At 40.4% G+C, this 20,139-nt stretch overlaps 1 protein-coding gene across 1 annotated transcript in view; it reads right to left on the reverse strand.

The window, feature by feature from the left end:
* Nucleotides 1-17,347, reverse strand: part of Armc4 (armadillo repeat containing 4) — a 178,828-nt gene extending 161,481 nt beyond the window's left edge. Inside the window, exons 1-8 of the mRNA XM_021214791.2 lie at nucleotides 17,319-17,347; nucleotides 16,313-16,425; nucleotides 13,759-13,995; nucleotides 7,821-7,978; nucleotides 6,343-6,529; nucleotides 5,392-5,498; nucleotides 5,055-5,191; nucleotides 3,307-3,423 (exon numbers count right to left, since the gene is read on the reverse strand). Of these exons, the coding sequence (XP_021070450.1) occupies nucleotides 3,307-3,423; nucleotides 5,055-5,191; nucleotides 5,392-5,498; nucleotides 6,343-6,529; nucleotides 7,821-7,978; nucleotides 13,759-13,982 (930 nt within the window). The 5' untranslated portion in view covers nucleotides 13,983-13,995; nucleotides 16,313-16,425; nucleotides 17,319-17,347. The remainder of the gene's footprint in view (nucleotides 1-3,306; nucleotides 3,424-5,054; nucleotides 5,192-5,391; nucleotides 5,499-6,342; nucleotides 6,530-7,820; nucleotides 7,979-13,758; nucleotides 13,996-16,312; nucleotides 16,426-17,318) is intronic.
* Between the last annotated feature and the right edge of the window lie 2,792 nt (nucleotides 17,348-20,139).

Here is a 20,139-nt window from a genome sequence, read left to right on the forward strand (position 1 = left end):
TTATATGACCCAGCACAAGGCAAGGCCTGGGCCAAGTAGTGGGAGTGGGTGGGTAGGGGAGCAGAGGTGGGGGGAGGGGTATAGGAAACTCGGGATAGCATTTGAAATGTAAATAAAGAAAATAATAATAATAATAAAAAGAGAAAAAGCAGTCTACAAAATGGGAACATACTTTTTTGTGAATTCCTCATCTGATAGACAGCATATATATATGTATATATATGGAATTTTTTAAAACTAAATATCAAGAAAACAAATAATCCAATTTATAGAATGGAGATCACATTAACCAGAAAATTATAAAAATAGGAAACTCAAATGGCTGAAAAGCTCTTAAATAAATGTTCAACATCCTTAGTCACCAGATAAAATGCAAATCAACTACTTTAAGATTTCATCTTATACCTGTCAGAACAACTAAGATCAATAAAACAACGTGGGGTGTTAAGTAAGGGAAACACTTATCTATTACTGATGGGGCTACAAATTTGTACAGCTACGGTGGAAACTAGTGTGGCAGTTCTTCAGTAGAATGGGAATCAATCTACCTTACGTTCAGCTATCCCACTCTGGGGCATACACTCAAAAGACTCTTCATTCTACCACAGAGACATTTGTTCCACCATGTTCCATGCTGCTCTATTCATAATAGCCAGATATTGGGAACATAGATTCCCATTTTGATAAATGGATAAAGAAAATGTAGTATATTTTCACAATGGAGTATTACTCAGCTCTTTAAAAATGACATGGAATTTTCAAGAAAATGGATAGAACTATTAGAAATCATCCTGAGTAAGGTAATCTGGGTCCAGGATAATAAATATGGTCTTATTCACTTATATCTGAATATTAGCTATAAAATGAATGATACCAAGCTACAATCCATACACCCAGAGAGGATAGGCATAGAGGTGGGACATATGGATCCCCTGGGAGGCAGGGGATGGAATCGATTGTATGGGTGTAAGGAAGTGGGGGGGACAAGAACAGGATGATCAAGTAGGAAGGGGCAGCGGATACGATACTGAGGAAAGGAACGAAGGATAAGACAGCTAGAACTAAAGGTCATTTGAGGGGTGTAATGAAAACCTAGGGCACTGAAAGCTTCCTATAATACATGAAGACAATCCTAATGAAGTCTGCAAATAATGAAGGAAATGGAACTGGCCATCTCTTGTTACCAAGCAAAGCATCCAGTACCAGGATTGGGTTTCATCTAACTGAGTAGCTGGTCAAGAGCCCTAAAAATCCCCAAACCACCAAGATTGTTCCCAAGACAATAGGTTTCTTTCCATAAACTGAGAACAAGGCCCCATTTCTAAGGATAATACCTTCACAACTCATTGAACACAAAGAGATTGCGCTACATAGAGCCTTCACTCCCATGTTGTAGTGTCTTTGACATAGAAAGTTATTCTGCATGCTACTAAAGAGAAACCTAAACAACCAATCCTTAAAGTCTTTGATCTGACCTGCCTACAAAATATGTGAGAGTAATGGTGACACGAACCTTGTAAGAGTGACCTCCTGGTAATCAGCTGATGTGCAATTTGACATCATTTCATGAAATGACATACATAGCTGTCACTGCTTGAGTGACTAAGAACCAGACACTAAGTAGTTCAGAGACCTAGGGTAAAGCCAAATACTGCTAGTCTAAAAAAGATAACAATACAGTTACTCCTAATGATATTCTGCTATACTCACAGATTGGTACCTGATTCTGCATCATCGAAGAGCCTTCCTCTTACAACAGATAAGAACAAAATCAGAAACCCATAGCCAGACATTACATATATAGGGAAAGAGATGTTGGAACACATAAATCTAAATGAGATGCCTCTATCAACCCCCTCCCCTCAGCTCATAGAACCCTGCAGAAGAGAAGGCAGAAAGGCAGTCACTGTCTTCAGTTGTATTCCCAGCAGTGAGCCCACCAGGGTCCAGTGGATAGTACCAAGTTATGTGGTTACATGGAAGTTAAAATCAATAGGTCACAAAATAAAACCAAAGTGAAAAACTGGGCAAGGGAACTGTACTTTGGTGAAGGGCGATAGTGTATAATAGAGGTGTGGGAGAATAAAAGGCAGTGGGGAGAAAGTAAATAAAATGCTCTATATACATGTAGGAAACCATCAAAGAATCAAGTTACTTAATTAAAATAATTTCTTAAGAAAGCTTAAATTTTAAAGGTATGTACAATATTTGAAAAATAAATGATTTCAGAATGCCACATAGGATGTAGTAGAGTGAGACAAACAAAACCAGGCTAGATCTCAGAGGTCCACCAGTAACTCATTAAGATTCCTTCAGACAACAGCATACAAGTTGGAGAGGATATGGAGAAAATGGACTCCTTGTGCATTACTATTGGAATCTACAATGCTACAGCTGCTTTGGAAAAGTCTGGTGTCCCCTCCAAGAATGATACAGAATTACCATGTAACCTCAAAGCCGACTTCCAGGTGGCCACCCAAACTAGCCCAAATTCAAATGGATTCTTGTAGACTAGTGTCCATGGGTGGGGAAAAAAGGCCAATTTAATACATCATGATTTGTGTGAACTGATTGGTTTTAATTGTCAACTTGGCACAATCTAAAGTCACCTAGGAAAGGAATCCACATGAGAGATTGTCTAGATCGAGATGGCTTGTTTGTGGAAGATTATATTGATTCCCTTAATGGATGTGGAAAGACCTGCAGTGTGGGAGGCGTCATTCCCTAAGTAGGAAATTCTAAACTGTGTGACATTGGAGAAAGTCAGATAAGCACTAAAAGCATGCCTGTATTTCCTCTCTCTGCTCTTAACTGTACATGACTATTTCAAGTATTGTTGTCTTCCCTGCAGTGACAGACTATAACATGATACTGGGAGCTAAAATAAGCTCTTTCTCCCCTAAGTTGCTTTTGTTGGGGGGTATTTTTATCAAAGTGATGGGAGATGAAACAATAACATTATAGCATGAATGTCAATGAAAATAAATGAAGCCATGAAAAGAAATTAAATTTAAACATAATAGATAAAACTGAGACAACACGCTAAGTGAAATAAGCTAAATAAACCCCATAGTATGATTTCTCTCACATAGGCACAGATATTAAGTGGATCCTATGAGTCTACTCATACGAAACATCTAGAATAGGTAAATTAATAGAACAATATATATTAGAATTCAACAGAGGGAGAAGGGAAATGTGACTTTACTGCTTATCAGGTGTAGAATTTGAGTTTAGAGTGATGGAAAGAGGGAAAGGCTATAAAAAGTTAAAATCAAGCAACATAAAAGAATGATCAGAACTTACATGCTTAGACATATTCTCTGAAAATACTGGTGATTTGTCCTTTAAACATGTCACAAGGTCCTTGTAAATTTCACCTTTTCTCTCATAGTTAATCTCCCCCTCCTCTTCTGTTTTTCCCTTTGGGAGGAAAGATTTGAAGGTATGATTAATGGAACAGTCAACAGAAGGCCCAAAACAGTATGTCACAGCCTGTACACACATGTTGGTGGGATTTTTAAATTAATTTTGACAATGTTGTATAATGAGTTTTAACCATTCTCATTTCCACCCTATTCAATAACCCCTACTTCCTACAAACTTTCAGTGTGGAAGTCTCTGTTTATGAGGTGTATAGGCAAGACCCTCCCCATTGGTTTAATTACATCATCCATCCATCTACCTCTTCCTCATCTGAGTACCTCTTCTATGCATGTAGAGAGCTTTGCTCTCTAGCCAGTGAAGTCCTGGCTCTCCTCTGCTATGAAAATACCAAATGACTTCAAGAACCTTAATTGATGAAGTCATAAAAGGCCCAAGGTTTGGAATTTCACTGGAGAAAAGGCTGTCCTGTGGTCACATTCATGTCTTGCTCTGTGTGTAGCAGATTGCTGTGAGTTCATTTTCTAGGGCTAACATCCCTAGATAATTGTCTGTCCCTTGTCCCCTCTCATGTGCCATATTCCACCTGCCTCTGCTTTTAGATATTTTCTTTTTCTTCTGTACTGCATCTGAAACACACAACTATAGTGTCATTAATATTTGGAAATTAACTAAAGTTTTTCTGGTTCTCAATTTTTGAGTTTTTCTTTTAAACCTGAGGTGAATATTTAATGTTTCCCAGTATAATCTTTGATAGAAACAAAAACTGCTTGATACTCTCTATAAGGTAAAATAAATTAATCCTTCTATTATCTTATTCTAACTATGGAGCAACAGTTTTGGAATTTTTGTTTTTTAAAAAAAACACCAAAATATTATAAGAAGGTATTTTTTTTAATTCCAGGGGTGGGGCTATGGGGCTCCTTCAGACTGTAGCACCTAACTATGATTTGTCTTGTGCTCAAGCAGAAGCAGCTAGATAATTTCTTTGCATGACACTTAGAATTCTGAGAACTTTTCAGAGGGTATATACATGCTTTCAGAGATGTTACTAGCGAATGATTGGTGCTCCACCTTCATAAACCCAAGTCCCAGGTCTGCCACTTCTTGAGGTACATAAACTGGACAGTATCCACTCCCCAAGCTGAGGCTTGCTTTATTAAGACTATCTGAGCTCCACAAGACTCAGAACAGTCTAGTAGGAGCCCCACCCTAGCTGCCTGGATTCTAGCTCGCTGGGCTTCTTGCTCCTAACTTCCACATTGAAGAGCCTCCTCCACTCTCGCCCTTGAACTCTCGAGGTGGAAGCTACCAATCTTAACTTCCAAAATTGCCTTTTGTCTTTTGCTAGCTTCAATCTGTGTGTAGCTAATCTGGGAACTGATTCTTTCAGAGAGATTTTAGTTTGAAGAGATAAGAACAGTTACTTCTAAACCTGTTTCTTCAAAAACTGGCTCCGTGCCCGGCAGTGACAACCACCAAAGCTGACTAAGATGGTTTGGCATGTTCTCAGGAGGTGCATAGAGAAAGGTGGGGTTTCAGTCTCACAGAGCAATGCTCCTTTCTCTGTCATCCTCAGGACATAACTTATGATACATGCCTCCCCTTACTTACTTAGCACAGAACCCCAGATGTCTGGGTTTTGTGATGTTCTTTTAAAGAGTACTTACACCATTTAAGAATACCCCTTCTGTGCTGCAGGTGAGGCACAGAGTTTCCATGTCATGTGGCTTCACCAGCACGTAACAGATTTCCCCTTGAATCTGTCTCCATGGTGGGGCACGACACCCATTTGAAAATTCATAATCTGAAACCAGTCATGAAAGCACAGTAGGAGGAGTTCAGCTTAGTGAGTTGAAAGTATATCAGCTTCAATAAAACAGACATTATGGGAATAAGAAAGTTCATTGTCTTGAATACTCAACTGGAATGCAACTATGAAGAAGTGTTTGTGAACACAATCACAAAGATATAAATGATGTCAAATGAACCCGAGAAGACACGAACCTGAAGTGTATTCGATCGACTCCAGCACTGTCTGTTCCCCTTTTCCCGAGAAACGTTTGAGCAACTCAATATCTTTCTTAAAAGTCCCTGGATTCAAACTGATCTCTCTGAAACAAACGTTAAAAAACGTTAAAGAAAATGCATGGACACATTCCATCATGTCAGGTGGACCTGCCTATTTGTAATTAATTAATGTAATTAAGTTCATTTATGTCCAGAGAGACAACGGGGACCAGTGGACGAGTGGGAGGGAAAGGGGGAGGGATGCCTCAAAATGGAGCTAAGAGAGTGAATATCCTAAGTATAAAATGCATACACATCTGAAAGCTTGAAAAAATAAAATTAAAAAGTAAATGGTAAAGAAATTCATATCTACTATAACATTAAATACACATAAATGCTAATTTCTTTTTAAAATTACTTCTTTATTCAGTGTATCTGTGTGTGGGCACATATGCACACCAGAGTTCACATGGCAGGGTAAATTTATGTGAGTCAGTTCTCTCTCTCTACCATAGGACAGAACCTAGGTCATCAAGCCTGGCAGCAGCCATCTCTCCCTGCTGAACCATCTTGCCTGCCCTCAAGTGTTCATTTCATGAGAATAGTACCATACCATAGAAAATACTAGAAATATGAGCATAATATGTACTGTACAAACTCTACATTCTATTTGTGCTATCACTTAATATGTATAATTATCTAAAGAGTCTCATGGAGAGTCACATGTTCAATGCCTTCTGACCTGGAGAAAACCCCATTAGACTGTCCTAGCAAGAATAACTAAAATGTTATTAGAACTTGTATAAATAAATCCAGTAGAATGGATGCTCTGTTCCTGTAAACTGAACGGTTAACCCAGCAGCAGTAGCTGTCCTGCTCTTTCTTGTATTTCTTTGTAAGATGCTGAGAGCAGCTTGGCTGTGGCAGAGATGCTTCTGCGGCACTCACAGTGAAATGTGCTTTAGGGAATGGTTGAGCAGGTGCAGGTCCAGTTGCTTCAGCAGGATGGCAACTTTCCTTTTCATATACATCTCTTTATCTTTGATGATCGTATCAAGAAGAGTCAAGCTAGTGGGATCTTCTTTCATCTCATCATAATCTGGACCCAAGATTTTCACTACAGGGTCTCTGTTTGCTGACAAAATTATCAACATAAATAATAAAGATTATCCAGTGCAGCAGAGACGAGGATGAAGAAATCCCACCACATTCTCCTTACTTTGGTTTCTCTCATTCAGCTTCCTTTGGACAAGCCTGTTTGAATTCCTCCCTCCTCCTGAAAGTCATTGTATAAAAGCTGACTTATACCTCTTCATGCGTTCCTCCTTGTATTATGTAAGCTGTGTAAATCACAGTGTGTAATATAGTGAAATATATATACACATATGTATGGGTTGCCCACTCATGTGTGCAGAGGTCAGAAAAGGATGCCAGTACCCTGTTCTATCATTCTCCTTGTTGATATGGGGCTGCACTGACCCTAGACCTAGGCTGGTGGTCAGTAAGCTCAGGACCCTCTGTCTGTCTCCACACCCACAGTGCCTGGCTCATATACACACATACAACTATGTCCAGCATTTTATGTCAGTTTTGGGATTTGAACTCAAGTCCTAATGCTTGCACATGTGCTCTTACCCATTGAGCCATCTGTCCAGGCCTAACATTTTCAACATTTTAAGCTGTACCCTCTAACCTCACATAGAAGTAGGCAGAACTCAGTTATCATATTCCTGAAACCCACTGGTCACCTATTCTAAGCCTACAAAAGACATAGAATCCATTGTTACCTGTAAATGGGCTTTTTTTTTCCTGATGGTAAATGTGCATAACACAGGTGTAAGAGACCAATTGCAGTATTTTTTACATTAGACAGTTATGAATGAATAATAATGAGATCAATGTGTCTATTCAGTATAAGGGAAACTTTCCCATGGAGCTGAATGCACATAATTATTCTCAGAAGGCAGTGATGTTGCAAACAAATTTAATGAGGAAGAAAAACAAGAAGGGCTGTCTCCTCAAAAAAAAAACAACAAAAAAAAAAAAACCAAAAAGTTCAAATCCCTCTTGGAGGAAATAGGCTGCCATGTACAATGCTGTATGCTAAGGTGAAGTAGTCTCAGATGCTGTTCCCTGCAACCTGTCTTCAAGCATAACCTTACAGACTACAGGGCACTTTCAGAAGCCATATGCTTAAATGAGAAACCTAGAACCCTACCGGTGACACACCAGACTTTGCATTTGAAACAAAGTGGATACTAACAGTTCAGCCAGGGACATGAACATCTCTCATGAAGTAATACATACGATGTTTTATCTTTTACATGGTAGAAANTTTTTTTCAAGTGAATATACTTAAAGCCTCCTCCCAACCACCAAGATTGTGTGTCTGAAAGTTTACATCACAAGTGGAGAGTGCGTATCACCTTCGATACAGGCCTGTGCCTCCTGCAGCTTGCTGTCTGTGGCAATGGATAACAACTGTGACAGTTGCCCAAAGCTCCTCACTTTAATATAAGGTACAGAGAGAAGTAGCAGAGGCTGTCCATCTTTATCAGTTTCTTCTGATTCAGCTGTTGTTGCACTATAAAATGGGAGAGATGAAAGCTGAAGTTATCTTCACAGCAGGAGACGTTATCAAGAAGATATTTAGAAAGACTGACTATCCTGGAGTCCCCAGGAACTAGAAATGGCTCTGACTGAAAGCTTACCCTTCCTCCTCCTCACTCCATGCTGTGACTCAGCTCCCAAGCTCCCAGAAGCCAGAGCAGCAGGCCTCCCAGGACATGATCCCCACAATTTCTAGAGTTCACTTTGAACTCAATTAGTCACAGTTTCAGGTTTCTTCTGGTGTCTTTTCAAAAGATCAATGAAAGTTCAATGGGGTAGTCAAACTTGGTATCCAACCTTACTCTGTTTTACCCAACAGTGTTTAGTGGTTAGAAATTAGTGGGTTCTCATCTACTTTGTGTTTATGAACAGGAAGGCAAACTAGAACCTTCTGTGGATTATCTCCACACTTAAACATCCTAAGTCAGTTTCTTTTGCTCTTAACATCATAACCAAATTTTCTTCTTTTTTTTTAACTTATTTTATTAGATATTTTCTTCATTTACATTTCAAATGCTATCCCGAATGTCCCCTATACCCTCCCCCCCACCCTGCTCCCCTGCCCACCCACTCCCACTTCTTGGCCCTGGCGTTCCCCTGTATGGGGCATATAAAGTTTGCAAGACCAAGGGGCATCTCTTCCCAACGATGGCTGACTAGGCCATCTTCTGCTATATATGCAGCTAGAGACACGAGCTCTGGGGGTTACTGATTAGTTCATATTGTTGTTTCACCTATAGATAACCAAATTTTCGAAATTGCCTTTCCTTGATCAGAAATTATTAGATCTCCCAGGTTTTTGATTTTAGTGTTTTTACCTATTTTTAGTACTTGATTTTGTTTTTTGTTTATTTTTTAGGCTAGAATTTAAGTATTTTAAGAGTTTCTTGAGAGTGACATTGATATAAATTTCGATCAGTTACAACACAAATTAAATATGTAGTCTTTAAATTAGCTATTGCTTACGTTACTTTATTATGTACTGATGTCCCTGAGAGAGTTGTTTGCATGTGAAGACCCAATAGTCTATTCGAAGCTGCAATGTGAGGAAACAGATATGGAACTCTCCTGATTATTAGCCATAAAGAGCAAATCTGAGCCGGGTGTGGTGGCGCACACCTTTAATCCCAACACTGGGGAGGCAGAGGCAGGCGGATTTCTGAGTTCAAGGCCAAAGTCTACAAAGTGAGTTCCAGGACAGCCAGGGCTATATACAGAGAAACCCTGTCTCAAAAAACAAAACAAACAAACAAACAAACAAAGAACAAATCTGACAGATCCAGGTTATTTGCTCCTGGCACTGTGTTAGTCAATTTTGGGTGCTGTAACAAAATACCTGAGATTATCTGCACAAAACAGGGAAGGTTGGTCTGAGCTCATAGTTGTTAAGTTTCCACCATAATTTGGCCCTGTTGCTTTAGAACTGTAGCCAGGCAGCACATTAGGGTGGAAGCACACAGTGGCTCATGTATAGCCCAGGAAGGAATGGAGAGCAAGAAAGAAGGGCTGAGTCCAGACATCCCCATTTAGACACCACCACCAATGGCCTGACATCTCTCAGTAGGCCCAACTCTTAAAGATTCTTCCACCTTCCAACTGCACCACCCTCATGACCAAGGCTTTATCTCAGGGGCCTTTGGGAGACTTTTATCCAAACCACAGTACTATGTCATAAAAATAAAAACAAGCAGAGTGAGAGACTATAGAAAACAGAATAACAGCCTTCCAAAATACTCTGGTCTTGGGGATAAAGGGGATTAAATGATGGTTAAGCAGATGGACTAACAAGGATTCTGATGGGAAGAACTCTCTGCCTCTGCACTCTCTGGCACAAACAAATCATAAGGGTCCTCAGAGGATCAAGGAGGCAAAGACTGCTGGGTTGACAGATCTGTGTGGCCACAAGCCAAGGAAGAAGCTTCCTCGAGTTGGGAAAGGAAAGAACAAATTCTTGAAGTCTCTCGGGTGAGTGAGTTCTTACCATACTTTGAGTTTTTTTTTTTTTTTTTACCCTGCAGATTTATTTTAGACTGTCTTTCAGAACTATACTAAACTTTGTGTTTTATTAAGTGATTGGTTTTCTGGTCATTTGTGGCAGCAACAATAGGTAGCACAGAATCTCTGTCAGTGTGTCCTGCCTGGTACCCATGGACACAGGCTCCATCCCTGGTGCCTCCAACAGTAACTGCATCTAAATGATGGATGGGGTAACTGGATGTATGAAATGCCTGTCGATTTGGCCATGGCATCTGTGTAGAAACTGTTTTATCTACACAACAAGCTCCTAGAACAGTTTTTAAGATGAAGGACATTTCTAAGGGTGACTCGGGTAAAGGGATGGTCACTCAGAAGCACATAAGGCTGAGCTCTAGGCTGGCTGAGAGCCAAAAACATAAAGCCATTGAACTGGGTGGAGTGAAACTCAAGGTGGCCACTAGGAAAGGGGGAGGGCAGTCTCTCATTGCTCTCCAGCTTAAGTTATAATTCAGCAGAGAAGCAAGGATTACACCACCATGGGAGGCTCCTTATGAGCCAATCCCTTCAATCCTGGGGACTCTCCTACAACTGGGATTGCATCTGTATCATTGGACTCTCTGGGCCTTACAAGGTACAGGTTTTCTCTTTGACTCTAGTATGCTTTAAAAATGCACACTACATGGGAAAGTCTCACACATTGCCAGTTCAGCATCTGCCTTAAAATGCAGGCTTGGCCCTCTGGACCACAGCTTCTACACGCTGACCCTAAGGTAATGTTTCCTAAAGGATTTCACCTCATTGGTGTTGGCCTCTTACTAATCGCAGCTGACGTTTTTAACTGCAGCTAACTAGCACTGACTGCAGCTAACTAGCACTGACTGCAGCTAACTAGCACTGACTGCAGCTAACTAGCACTGATTGTCCTAGCAGACCAAAGGTTTCAAATAGGGGGATGGTCTCCTGTTAATTACAGTGATTCTCCTGCTTTAGCTGTCCATAAACTACTGATTCTCAATTCTCACACAAATGTCCATAACAGTCTTTGAGAGAAACTCAAACCTTCCCTTGAAAAACTTCATTAACCTCCATGGGCTTTCATTCTAATGATATTCTCATCTTCCAAGCTCACCCAACAGCTCATTAAGTCCTGAATACTTAAACAGTTCTTTCAACCCAAAGTTCCAAAAATCTTCATTTTCTTCCCAGGATAATCCAAAAAAATAAAAGCCAAATGGCCAGGTCCATCACAGCAATACCCCATTTCCTGGTACCAATTTCTGCTCTGCTTTGCTTTCTGTTGCTGTGATAAAACACTAACCAAAAATAACCTGGGGAATAAGGAGTTTATTCACGCTTATAGGTTAGTCTGTTTTCAAGGAAAGCCAAGGTAGGTGCTCCAAGCAGCAACCTAGAGGTCAGTCCTGAGGCAGAAACAGTACAGTAACACTGTTACTGACTCAGCTCTATCAGGTACCCTTCTTATTCAGCCCAAACCCCCTTACCCAGACATGTCACTCATGTGTGTTGTGCCCTACTACAATTAAGAAAGTCCCACAACACCCCCCGCCCACATATGCCGAGTAGTACATCCTATGGAGGTAATTTCCTCTCTTGAGATTCTTTCTTCCACAGTGTGCCTAGGTTTGTGTCAAATTGACAACAATTACCTATGACAGAGGCTGAGCAGCAGCAGGAGTGTACTTAGCCCTCTCTGTTTCCTGGCTATGGGTACCATGTGAATAGCTCCCTCCTGCCAGTCTATCGCTCTGCTGTAATGGACTATAACCTGCAAATGTGAGCCAGACACACCCTCTTTCCAATTGTCAAGGTATTTTTATCAAAACGACAAGAAGGAAAATGAAGATGCCAGAGACTCCCTGAAGGGAGTACTGGGACTTTGCATCTTAAGACTCTTTCTTTGTTTTTCAGATACCATTAAGTGAGTTAAACTTCTTCTATCACACACTCCTGCTACCTTACCACAGTTCCAAAACAACGGGGCACAAAAACAAGTATCGGAAACCATGAGCCAAAACAAATCTCTTCCTCCTTTCAAGTTGATGCCTCAGACATTTTGTCACAGTAATAGAAGAGTGATTATAAGTTGATGAACATTCCTTAACATGGCATGTAAATCAAGATATAGTATAAGACCTAGACACATGAAGTATTTAGTATTTTCTGATATTCACAGAATCTTATCTGTGAATGTTGTCTCTTTTAGGTCAGTCAGTACCCATGTGGTTTTCATCAGAGCCACATAAGCATGGTTTAGTTCCCAGTAAGTGATACCATTGGGCCTGTCTCATCCCTTCCCATATCAAAGGCATCTCTAGTAAAGGTCAGAGACAAAAGGAATAGGCAGCAAAACGGGAAAGTTTCATAATAAATTTGACAGAAGCAATGTAGCCAAGGGGCTGCTGTTTTAAGACACACCTGACATCAAAATGTCCACATATCTCCCTCAGGAGGGGCAGAATACAGAAAGGCTGCAGGCAGAGGTTAACTATGAAAATTAAGTCAAACGAATTTGTTCAAAAGAAAAACAGCAACACCACTGAGGAGTGTACTGCATCCCCACCAGATAAGGACATGGATGTGGTATGTTGGTACTTGGCATGTGGAAGGAATGGAGAGACCAGATAGGATGACATTTTTTTTTCTGTTATTTGCTGTAAAACCATCTTTGACAAAGTTAATGTGTTTCTAATTGATTTTACAGCTGAGTCCATCTTTCAAACGTTTAGAAAAAAACCCATTGAACTTAGGTGGAAACAACCAAGAATTGGGCCTTCATCTACAAACGACTAGCTCTGGGGAAGGTAGTAAGTGCCACTTGGCAGATATTAAAAATTAGAAATTCAGAAAAGGGAAGCTTGGCAATAAAGAGCTCTTCAGTGCAGTTCAGGAGTGGGCTTGCAATTGTTAAATGAAATCTTGACTTTATTGTCCAAATAGTCCCAAATGAAAAGAGAAAAGCTGTATGTAAAAAGTGTTAGTGAGCTAGGAAACTGCTTTGCATGAGATCAGTCTTTAAGAGAGAAAATGCAACATCAAAAAGGGACAGATACAACAAAGGGAATAGCCAAGATACATAATTAACTGAGGGTGCACACTTAAGTAAATACATCTGTGCTTACTATTCAAATACAGCATACAGCAATACATATATGTATGTCTAACCATGGATACTATATATCCATATGCATGTTTGTGTGCGCACATGTATACATATGTGCACATACATATGTTCAAAAGAGTTGAACTGATACTTCACTCTTTGAACTACTGATAGGGTCTTTATAAATCTCATGTTTGACACTCTTTGTTAAGAAGTTTCTTCCTTAAAGCCTTGGATGGAGATCAGTTGTAAAGCACATGTGAAACATGAATGAAGCACCAGGTTTTATCCTCTCATATATTAAGGAAAATTCTCCACCCTCCCAGGTGAATGTGATGGTTAAATTCTATAAGGATTCGGTTACACCAGGCCTCACCAGTAGCTACTAACATCCAGAAGGCCATACAGATGTTTGGAAAGGCGAGCAGTAAAGAGAAAGCTGAAACCTGGGAAAAGGCATCCACTATCGAAAAGGAATGACGTCTAAATGGAAAACGAGTAAATCCCATGTTTCCACAGGAAATATCCTTATGTATTCTATGTATCTCCACTTTGCAACAAGTTTAGGACATTATTAATTAGCCCTAACTCCTCACCCAGCCAATGAACATCTAAATAAAGTGGGCTGAATTCTAGAAGCAATGAAGGTGGCTTACCTGACAACATAACCGGATTCAAATGCCGAGGGTTCCAAATATGTTTTCCACTTGAGTGGTTCTACAAAAACAAATTTTGCCTCTTGGGGATATTTATAAGAAAAAGATTCCACAAACTTAGTAATTTCATTCAATATCGACTCATTCAGAGGAGTGATCTCCAGGGTCCCAGTATCATATCCCGCAGCAGTCCACTGTGCCAACCTGGTCAACGCCACACCCATGGGGCTGGTAATCCTCAAAACAGAAACAGAGGCGTCCATATTTTCACATGAACTTCTTTTTTCATTTTCAAGATTTTACATTAGTGTTACCTAACCTGAATTCAGCATTTTTAACAATCTAACTGTTCCTCAATACAATAAAAACAAGTAAACATAACTACATAAAACAGTTGTTTGAAGGGATTTGCAATATCAGCCTACTCTAAAATTAATGACATCTTTCTAATTTCCAAGAGCCTAAGAAACAGAGCACCATGACAGAAAGCTCCAAAAGAAAACGTCGAGGATGGAAAAACAAAATTAGAGGGGGTTGGCAGTAAGAGCATTGCTTCCCAGCTCTGACAAAGGCTGGGGTTTGAGTAAAAATCACACACACACACACACACACACACACACACACACACACATTTGATGTGAGCCACATATCATTTAGAATTAGGCAATTAAATGAAACCCGTTATTCTAATTCTCTTACAGTCATAATATCTGCCTGGGGGCACTGAAGGCAGGCAAGTCCTCAAGTCTTGAGTTCCTCATATGCATCTGAAGTTAATAAAAATAGGATCAAAGTGTGATTGTGAATTGTCATTTTAATTATTAGGGAAAGTTAGCACAGTACACTGTGCTTATTCAGAGCACAGGAGGGAGTCCTGTATTCTTGCTCAGAGATCATATACAAAATAGAAGTTCTGTTTTCTTAAGAGTAAGTATGACAGCTGTAGGAACAGGTCAGAGATTTTTAGACTATTTGTCTAAACTTTTCAAAACAGTGTAGCAATAAAATTTAAAACAAATCCAATAAAATATCTTTCATTTTGGCTAAACAGAAATTTGTCTGTACAAGGGGATCTTTAAAAGATGACTTTATCTGGAAAAATTAAGTAAGAACAAGGTAACAACTTACTAATAATTATAGTATTGTTTAAAGATTGTCTATATTTTTGTAATGCCACTGACCAGTAAGACCTTCCCTCCAGAATATTAGATGGTCATAAAATTAAATACAAAATAAATTGAGCTTTTCTTTTCTGATATTTTAACAAAGGCGTTGAAATAAAAACATTTGACAGGGAGAGTGGAAATTTTACTTTCTGCACCACATTAGAATGTAAAATCCATAGGACTTCAGCAGCTCTCTCCAGGGGACTATTTCCTACTGGGATCAGAACAGCAACACTGTGTGACCAAATGGCAGGCAGGAAGAGACATTGTTGGCATCTAGTCGGGAGTGCCAGGGATACAAATACTGTTTTTACGCATAGGAGTGCCCAGCAGGATGAACTCGGCTGAAATCTGCAACATCTGGTGTTTGGAAAACTTCAGAAAAGTTAATATCACAGCCTAAATTTCCCTCCACTTTAGGAGAGTCACAAAGCAGTTTTACCATGCACTGAATATCCCAGGATTGGAGTTGTCATATAAGTGAAACAAAAGTTTTCATGTTTTGCTCTATATTGAACTTCATTCCGGAGCTCAGCATCTTGTGAAATTACACTATGATGACAATGTCAGCCACAAAATTTAAGATACATTCTGACACACTGGTGTCAGCCAGTGTTTGGAAACAGACTACATCCAGGTAATTCCATCTTAGTCTGAGAAACTCCCTATATCCTATATTCTAGTATAATGATATATTCTATATTCTAGTATAGAATATTCTATATTCTATAAACATTTACAATTCTTTTTCTTCACAGAGCATTATTAGTGTTAAAAATGTATTATTTATGAAAGATTATTGTCTGTACTTTTGGTTTCAAAATAATAAGTTGTCATTACAAGATATTTGTTACAAAGTCCAGGTGTTGTGGAAAACCATTTCCCTGTGTGTGTTTGTCTGTCTGTTTCTCTCTCTCTCTCTCTCTCTCTCTCTCTCTCTCTCTCTCTCTCTCTCTCTCACACACACACACACACACACACACACAGTAGACATACAGAGATATTGGTGAGACAAAATATGATGTACAGATTTTTCTGTGATTTTGTTTTTCTATTTCTAGTTGATCAGAAGTGCTTTTGATGTCAAATACAAAAATGTGTGCCTGACACTTTAGTTTCATAGTGTTCAGAGAATAACTATAAACAATTGAAACATCATATTTAATCATCAGTAGACTCTTTGCTTCAGGACACATACATGCAGTGTGCACACCATTTCTTTCCTTCACTCTTTCTAAAGGAAACTGGGTTTTATGGATCACACAGGACTATGGTAGTCGATAGGCAACATCGTGAAGACCTCTTAGAAGACACTTTGAAGGGAACTAAGACACGCAGAAAGTTCTTTTGCTCATGAGAAATTTTATGAAAATGTAAATTAAACTCACGTTTAAGATTATATAAATTCCTTCTCTCAATCAATGCTGAGGATCCCAGAAATGAACAGCCTCTAGTGACCATTAGCAGGAGCCCTAAGCATGCCTCAGATGCTAGAACAATCCTGAAAGTGAGACCAATACTCTTAGGAAAAGAAGTGGAAAATCGGTAGTGTTCAAACAAGCAGACAAAGACTTCGACATTAACAAGACAGCTTCTCCCAGCCCATCATCACTCCGCTAGTCATCATCACTCCGCTAGTCATCATCACTCCGCTAGTCATCATTACTCCGCTAGTTCTTTTGACTTTAACAAACATGGTTACAGCAAATACATAACATGTATCTTATAGATTAATGTCTTAAATGAATGTTTCCAAGGAAAGTTCAAAGTTAAATAGGAACAAAATGTGTTTCCTTTTGTGTTAAGCTCCAAGCTTCCCTTATCATTAACAAATTGCAATAATTTTGGAAATAATCGCTGACAATCCAGTTCTTCATGAGGCTAAGTGTAAGTAACATCTATGGAGAGCCAGGACATGCATGGCCTCTGGAAGACAGAAGAACCCTGGCACCAGGTGGGCACATTTCAAACCTGAGCTCTGCAGTTGGAGCCCCTAGTACTCTGTTGTGATAGAGGTGTGGAAAGAGGTGGGTGGTGAAGGTCAAGGCGAGAGCAGGAGGCCAAGAAGAGGGCAGAGGAAGGGAACCATATCCTAAGAATAGGAAGGGACTGAAATGGGGCAGTGGGCTGGTTGGTGGAAGGCAGGAGATCCCTAGGCCAACTCGGGGCAGAAGGAAAGTGCTTGAAGGAAGGAACCCAGGGGATGGAAGAGAAGTGGGGAGGAGACAGCTGAAGGACTGGAGACTCTGGGGAGAGGGGGAGAGGCGAGGCACCTCAGTGGAGACCAAGAGGGATGGGAGAGAGACGAGACTAGAGGAGAGCCAAGGACAGAAAGGCCCGAAGAAAATCCAGACTCTGAGCCCGACCTCAGCGCACGCCATGGAGACTACTCACCTGCAATGTCGCCTGGCACCCAGGTGCCCGCGCGCCTCGTTGCTAGGACACCAGTAAAGCCTCGTTGCTAGGACACCAGTAAACACCCGCCCCCCGCCGCGCTGGAAGGAAGGAGCAGCTTGGGAGGAAACACTGAGTGGCTCCAGCCTCTAGTCATGCTGCTGCTCAGAATCCAGAGCCCTGCACCTTGGAAACACCAGGATTCCTCCAGCAGCCTGCAGAGCCCCTGGGCTCATCCCAGCTCAGTCTAGGTACTCAGGGAGCTGCTCTGGAAATGGAAGAGACAGCACTCAGAAAAGAGGCATTAGAATATCCTGTGATGTTTCCCAGGCTTCCAGACAAGCATAACCTAAGTACTGAATCTATCAAAACCCTCAAAAATTGCAACCCCTCTCTCTTAGGATATTTGAGCCTTGCAGCTTTTTATTCTTAAACTGTAGTAGAACTCAGACTCGCAAGGCTGAACATACAGCCTCTGCAGCAAAACTTCAGTGAAATGAAAACCTCTCTTCCATCTGTAAAATGAGTATTGCCATTGTTTATTAAAATAAACCTTTCTAAAATTTATTCTTTTTTTAATTATGTGTTGTGTGGAAGGGGCAGGGGGAAGGGCTTGTCAGAAAAGGAGAAAGGATCTTCAAGAGCTGGAGTTACAGGCAGATATGAGTCACTAGATAAATATTATGGAAACTAGATTCTGGCCTTCTGCAAGAGCATTACCCCATTATCTTAACCCCAATTGTAGACACTCTACCAGATAGGAACCCATGGGGGCTTAGAGAGCCAGGGTTGGGGAGCAGGGAAGACAAGACTGGTAACCAGATGAGCAGTATATGTTCTTAGGGACAAAATACGTATGGACAGTAGATGAATTAAGGTGCAAAATGGTTGAGCAGTCCTAAGTTGATTCTGAATGTCAAAGGGGCAAAGGAATCACATGTCAAGGCTACATTGTCCGCAGCTCAGATACAGAAGAAGGAAATACAGAAGGTAAACCATTTAGCCTCTTGGAACTTTTGAGTTCTTTTCTTTCTGTTTTGAAAGCATCAACGTTGTTGAGGATGAAATAGTTTACTCAACGGAATCTTTACCTTCAAGAAAACAAAACAAACAAAAACTAGATTTCTCTACTCCCATCATTCTAAGAAAGACTTCCCATAATTTGTGTCTTCTCACCTGGCTCCCAGCACTGCAAAGAAATGGCAGAAAGTACTGTTTCCTTTAAATGTGTGTCCATAAGACCTAGGTGAGTGACTGACCCACAAAAAACAAAATTGGTAAATCACCTGATGAAAGTTGGTGGTTTTAGAAAGGCAAGGGTTTTGGTCTCTTAGATAAAGTTGGTAGAACCTGCTTGAGGACTCTAGCTGTATTCCTAGAAAACAGATGGCAACTGCAATAGCCCACTCAAGAGTGAGTGTGCTATACACAGGTCCTCCTGTACTGCCTTCCTGTAGACCTCTTCCTGTAGTTCACAACGTTCCTGACACTGGGACTTCTTAATACAGTTCCTCCTGTTGTGGTGCCACCCAACCATAAAATGTTTTTGTTGCTATGTATAAGTATATTTTCTACTGTCATAAGTTGTAATGTAAATATCCGGTATGCAGGACAACTGATATGGGACCGGGTCATGGCCCACAGACTGAGAACCACTACTGTAGAGCATGGGCATACAACCTACTTCTGCCCCATGAGTGGGAGGGAAAATCTCCTGAGGTGGGGGCTCTTCAAGAGGAGAAGGGGAAGGAGTTGGGCTGTGGGAGGAGAAGGGCAGTGAGCAGGCTCCAAAAGCAAATAACTAAAAAGAAGTAAATGAATGAATGAATGAATGAATAAATAAATATTTTAAAAAGTCTTCAGGGATATTCAGAAAAAGACTTGATGTGTTTCCTTTAATCCATCTACCCTGGCTGCGGCAAGCAACTTCCTCTGGGACAGAGTAGACTCTGGGTCCTTTTAAAGCACCCACAAGACTTTCAGAACATGGCATGATAGACCTGGTGTTATAAATCACTTGGATGTGTTGTTCTGTGGTTTCTAGAACCTGGAGGTTTAAATAAAGGCAGGATGGTAGCCCTGGGCTGCAAAGAAAGGAAGGGTCTGTGTCAGGGCTTTCTCCTCTACGGATAGAAGGATCGCCATCTTCACAGGCATATGGCACTTTGTGTGCCTGTCTCTGTGAGAGTACTCCTGCTTTCTAAATGACAACAGTCCTACTGGAATAGAGCTTTCTGCACTGAAGTAATTTTAATTGATTGCTTCTGAACTGAAGTAACTTTAATTTGATTGCTTCTACAAAGATCTTATGTCTTCTAAGATCATAAGATTTTAACATACAAGTCATATTGTGCTATGCTTCTGTAGTGAAACTATTAAATGCTATAGAGAGAATAGATGTATAACAGGGATAAGTATGAATTATATATTAATTAGACTTGAGCTGTAAGTCAAGTAACTAGAATTTAGGTTATTTTATATGAATCAAACAATGGTTTGATTTTATTATTTTTTATTTATTATTTTCTTTATTTACATTTCAAATGCTATCCCAAAAGTTCCCTATACCCTCCCCCTGCCCCTGCTCTCCTACCTGCCCACTCCAGCTTCTTGGCCCTGGTCTTCCCCTGTGCTGGGTCATATAAAGTTTGCAAGACTAAGGGTGACTGAATAGGCCACCATCTGCTACACATGTAGCTAGAGACACGAGCTCAAGGGGTACTGGTTAGTTCATATTGTTGTTCCACCTACAGGGTTACATCCCTCTTCAACCACTTGGGTACTTTCTCTAGCTCCTCCATTGGGGGCCCTGTGCTCCATC

Source organism: Mus pahari, chromosome 15 (genome assembly GCF_900095145.1).
Source record: "Mus pahari chromosome 15, PAHARI_EIJ_v1.1, whole genome shotgun sequence".
Lineage (NCBI taxonomy): Eukaryota > Metazoa > Chordata > Mammalia > Rodentia > Muridae > Mus > Mus pahari.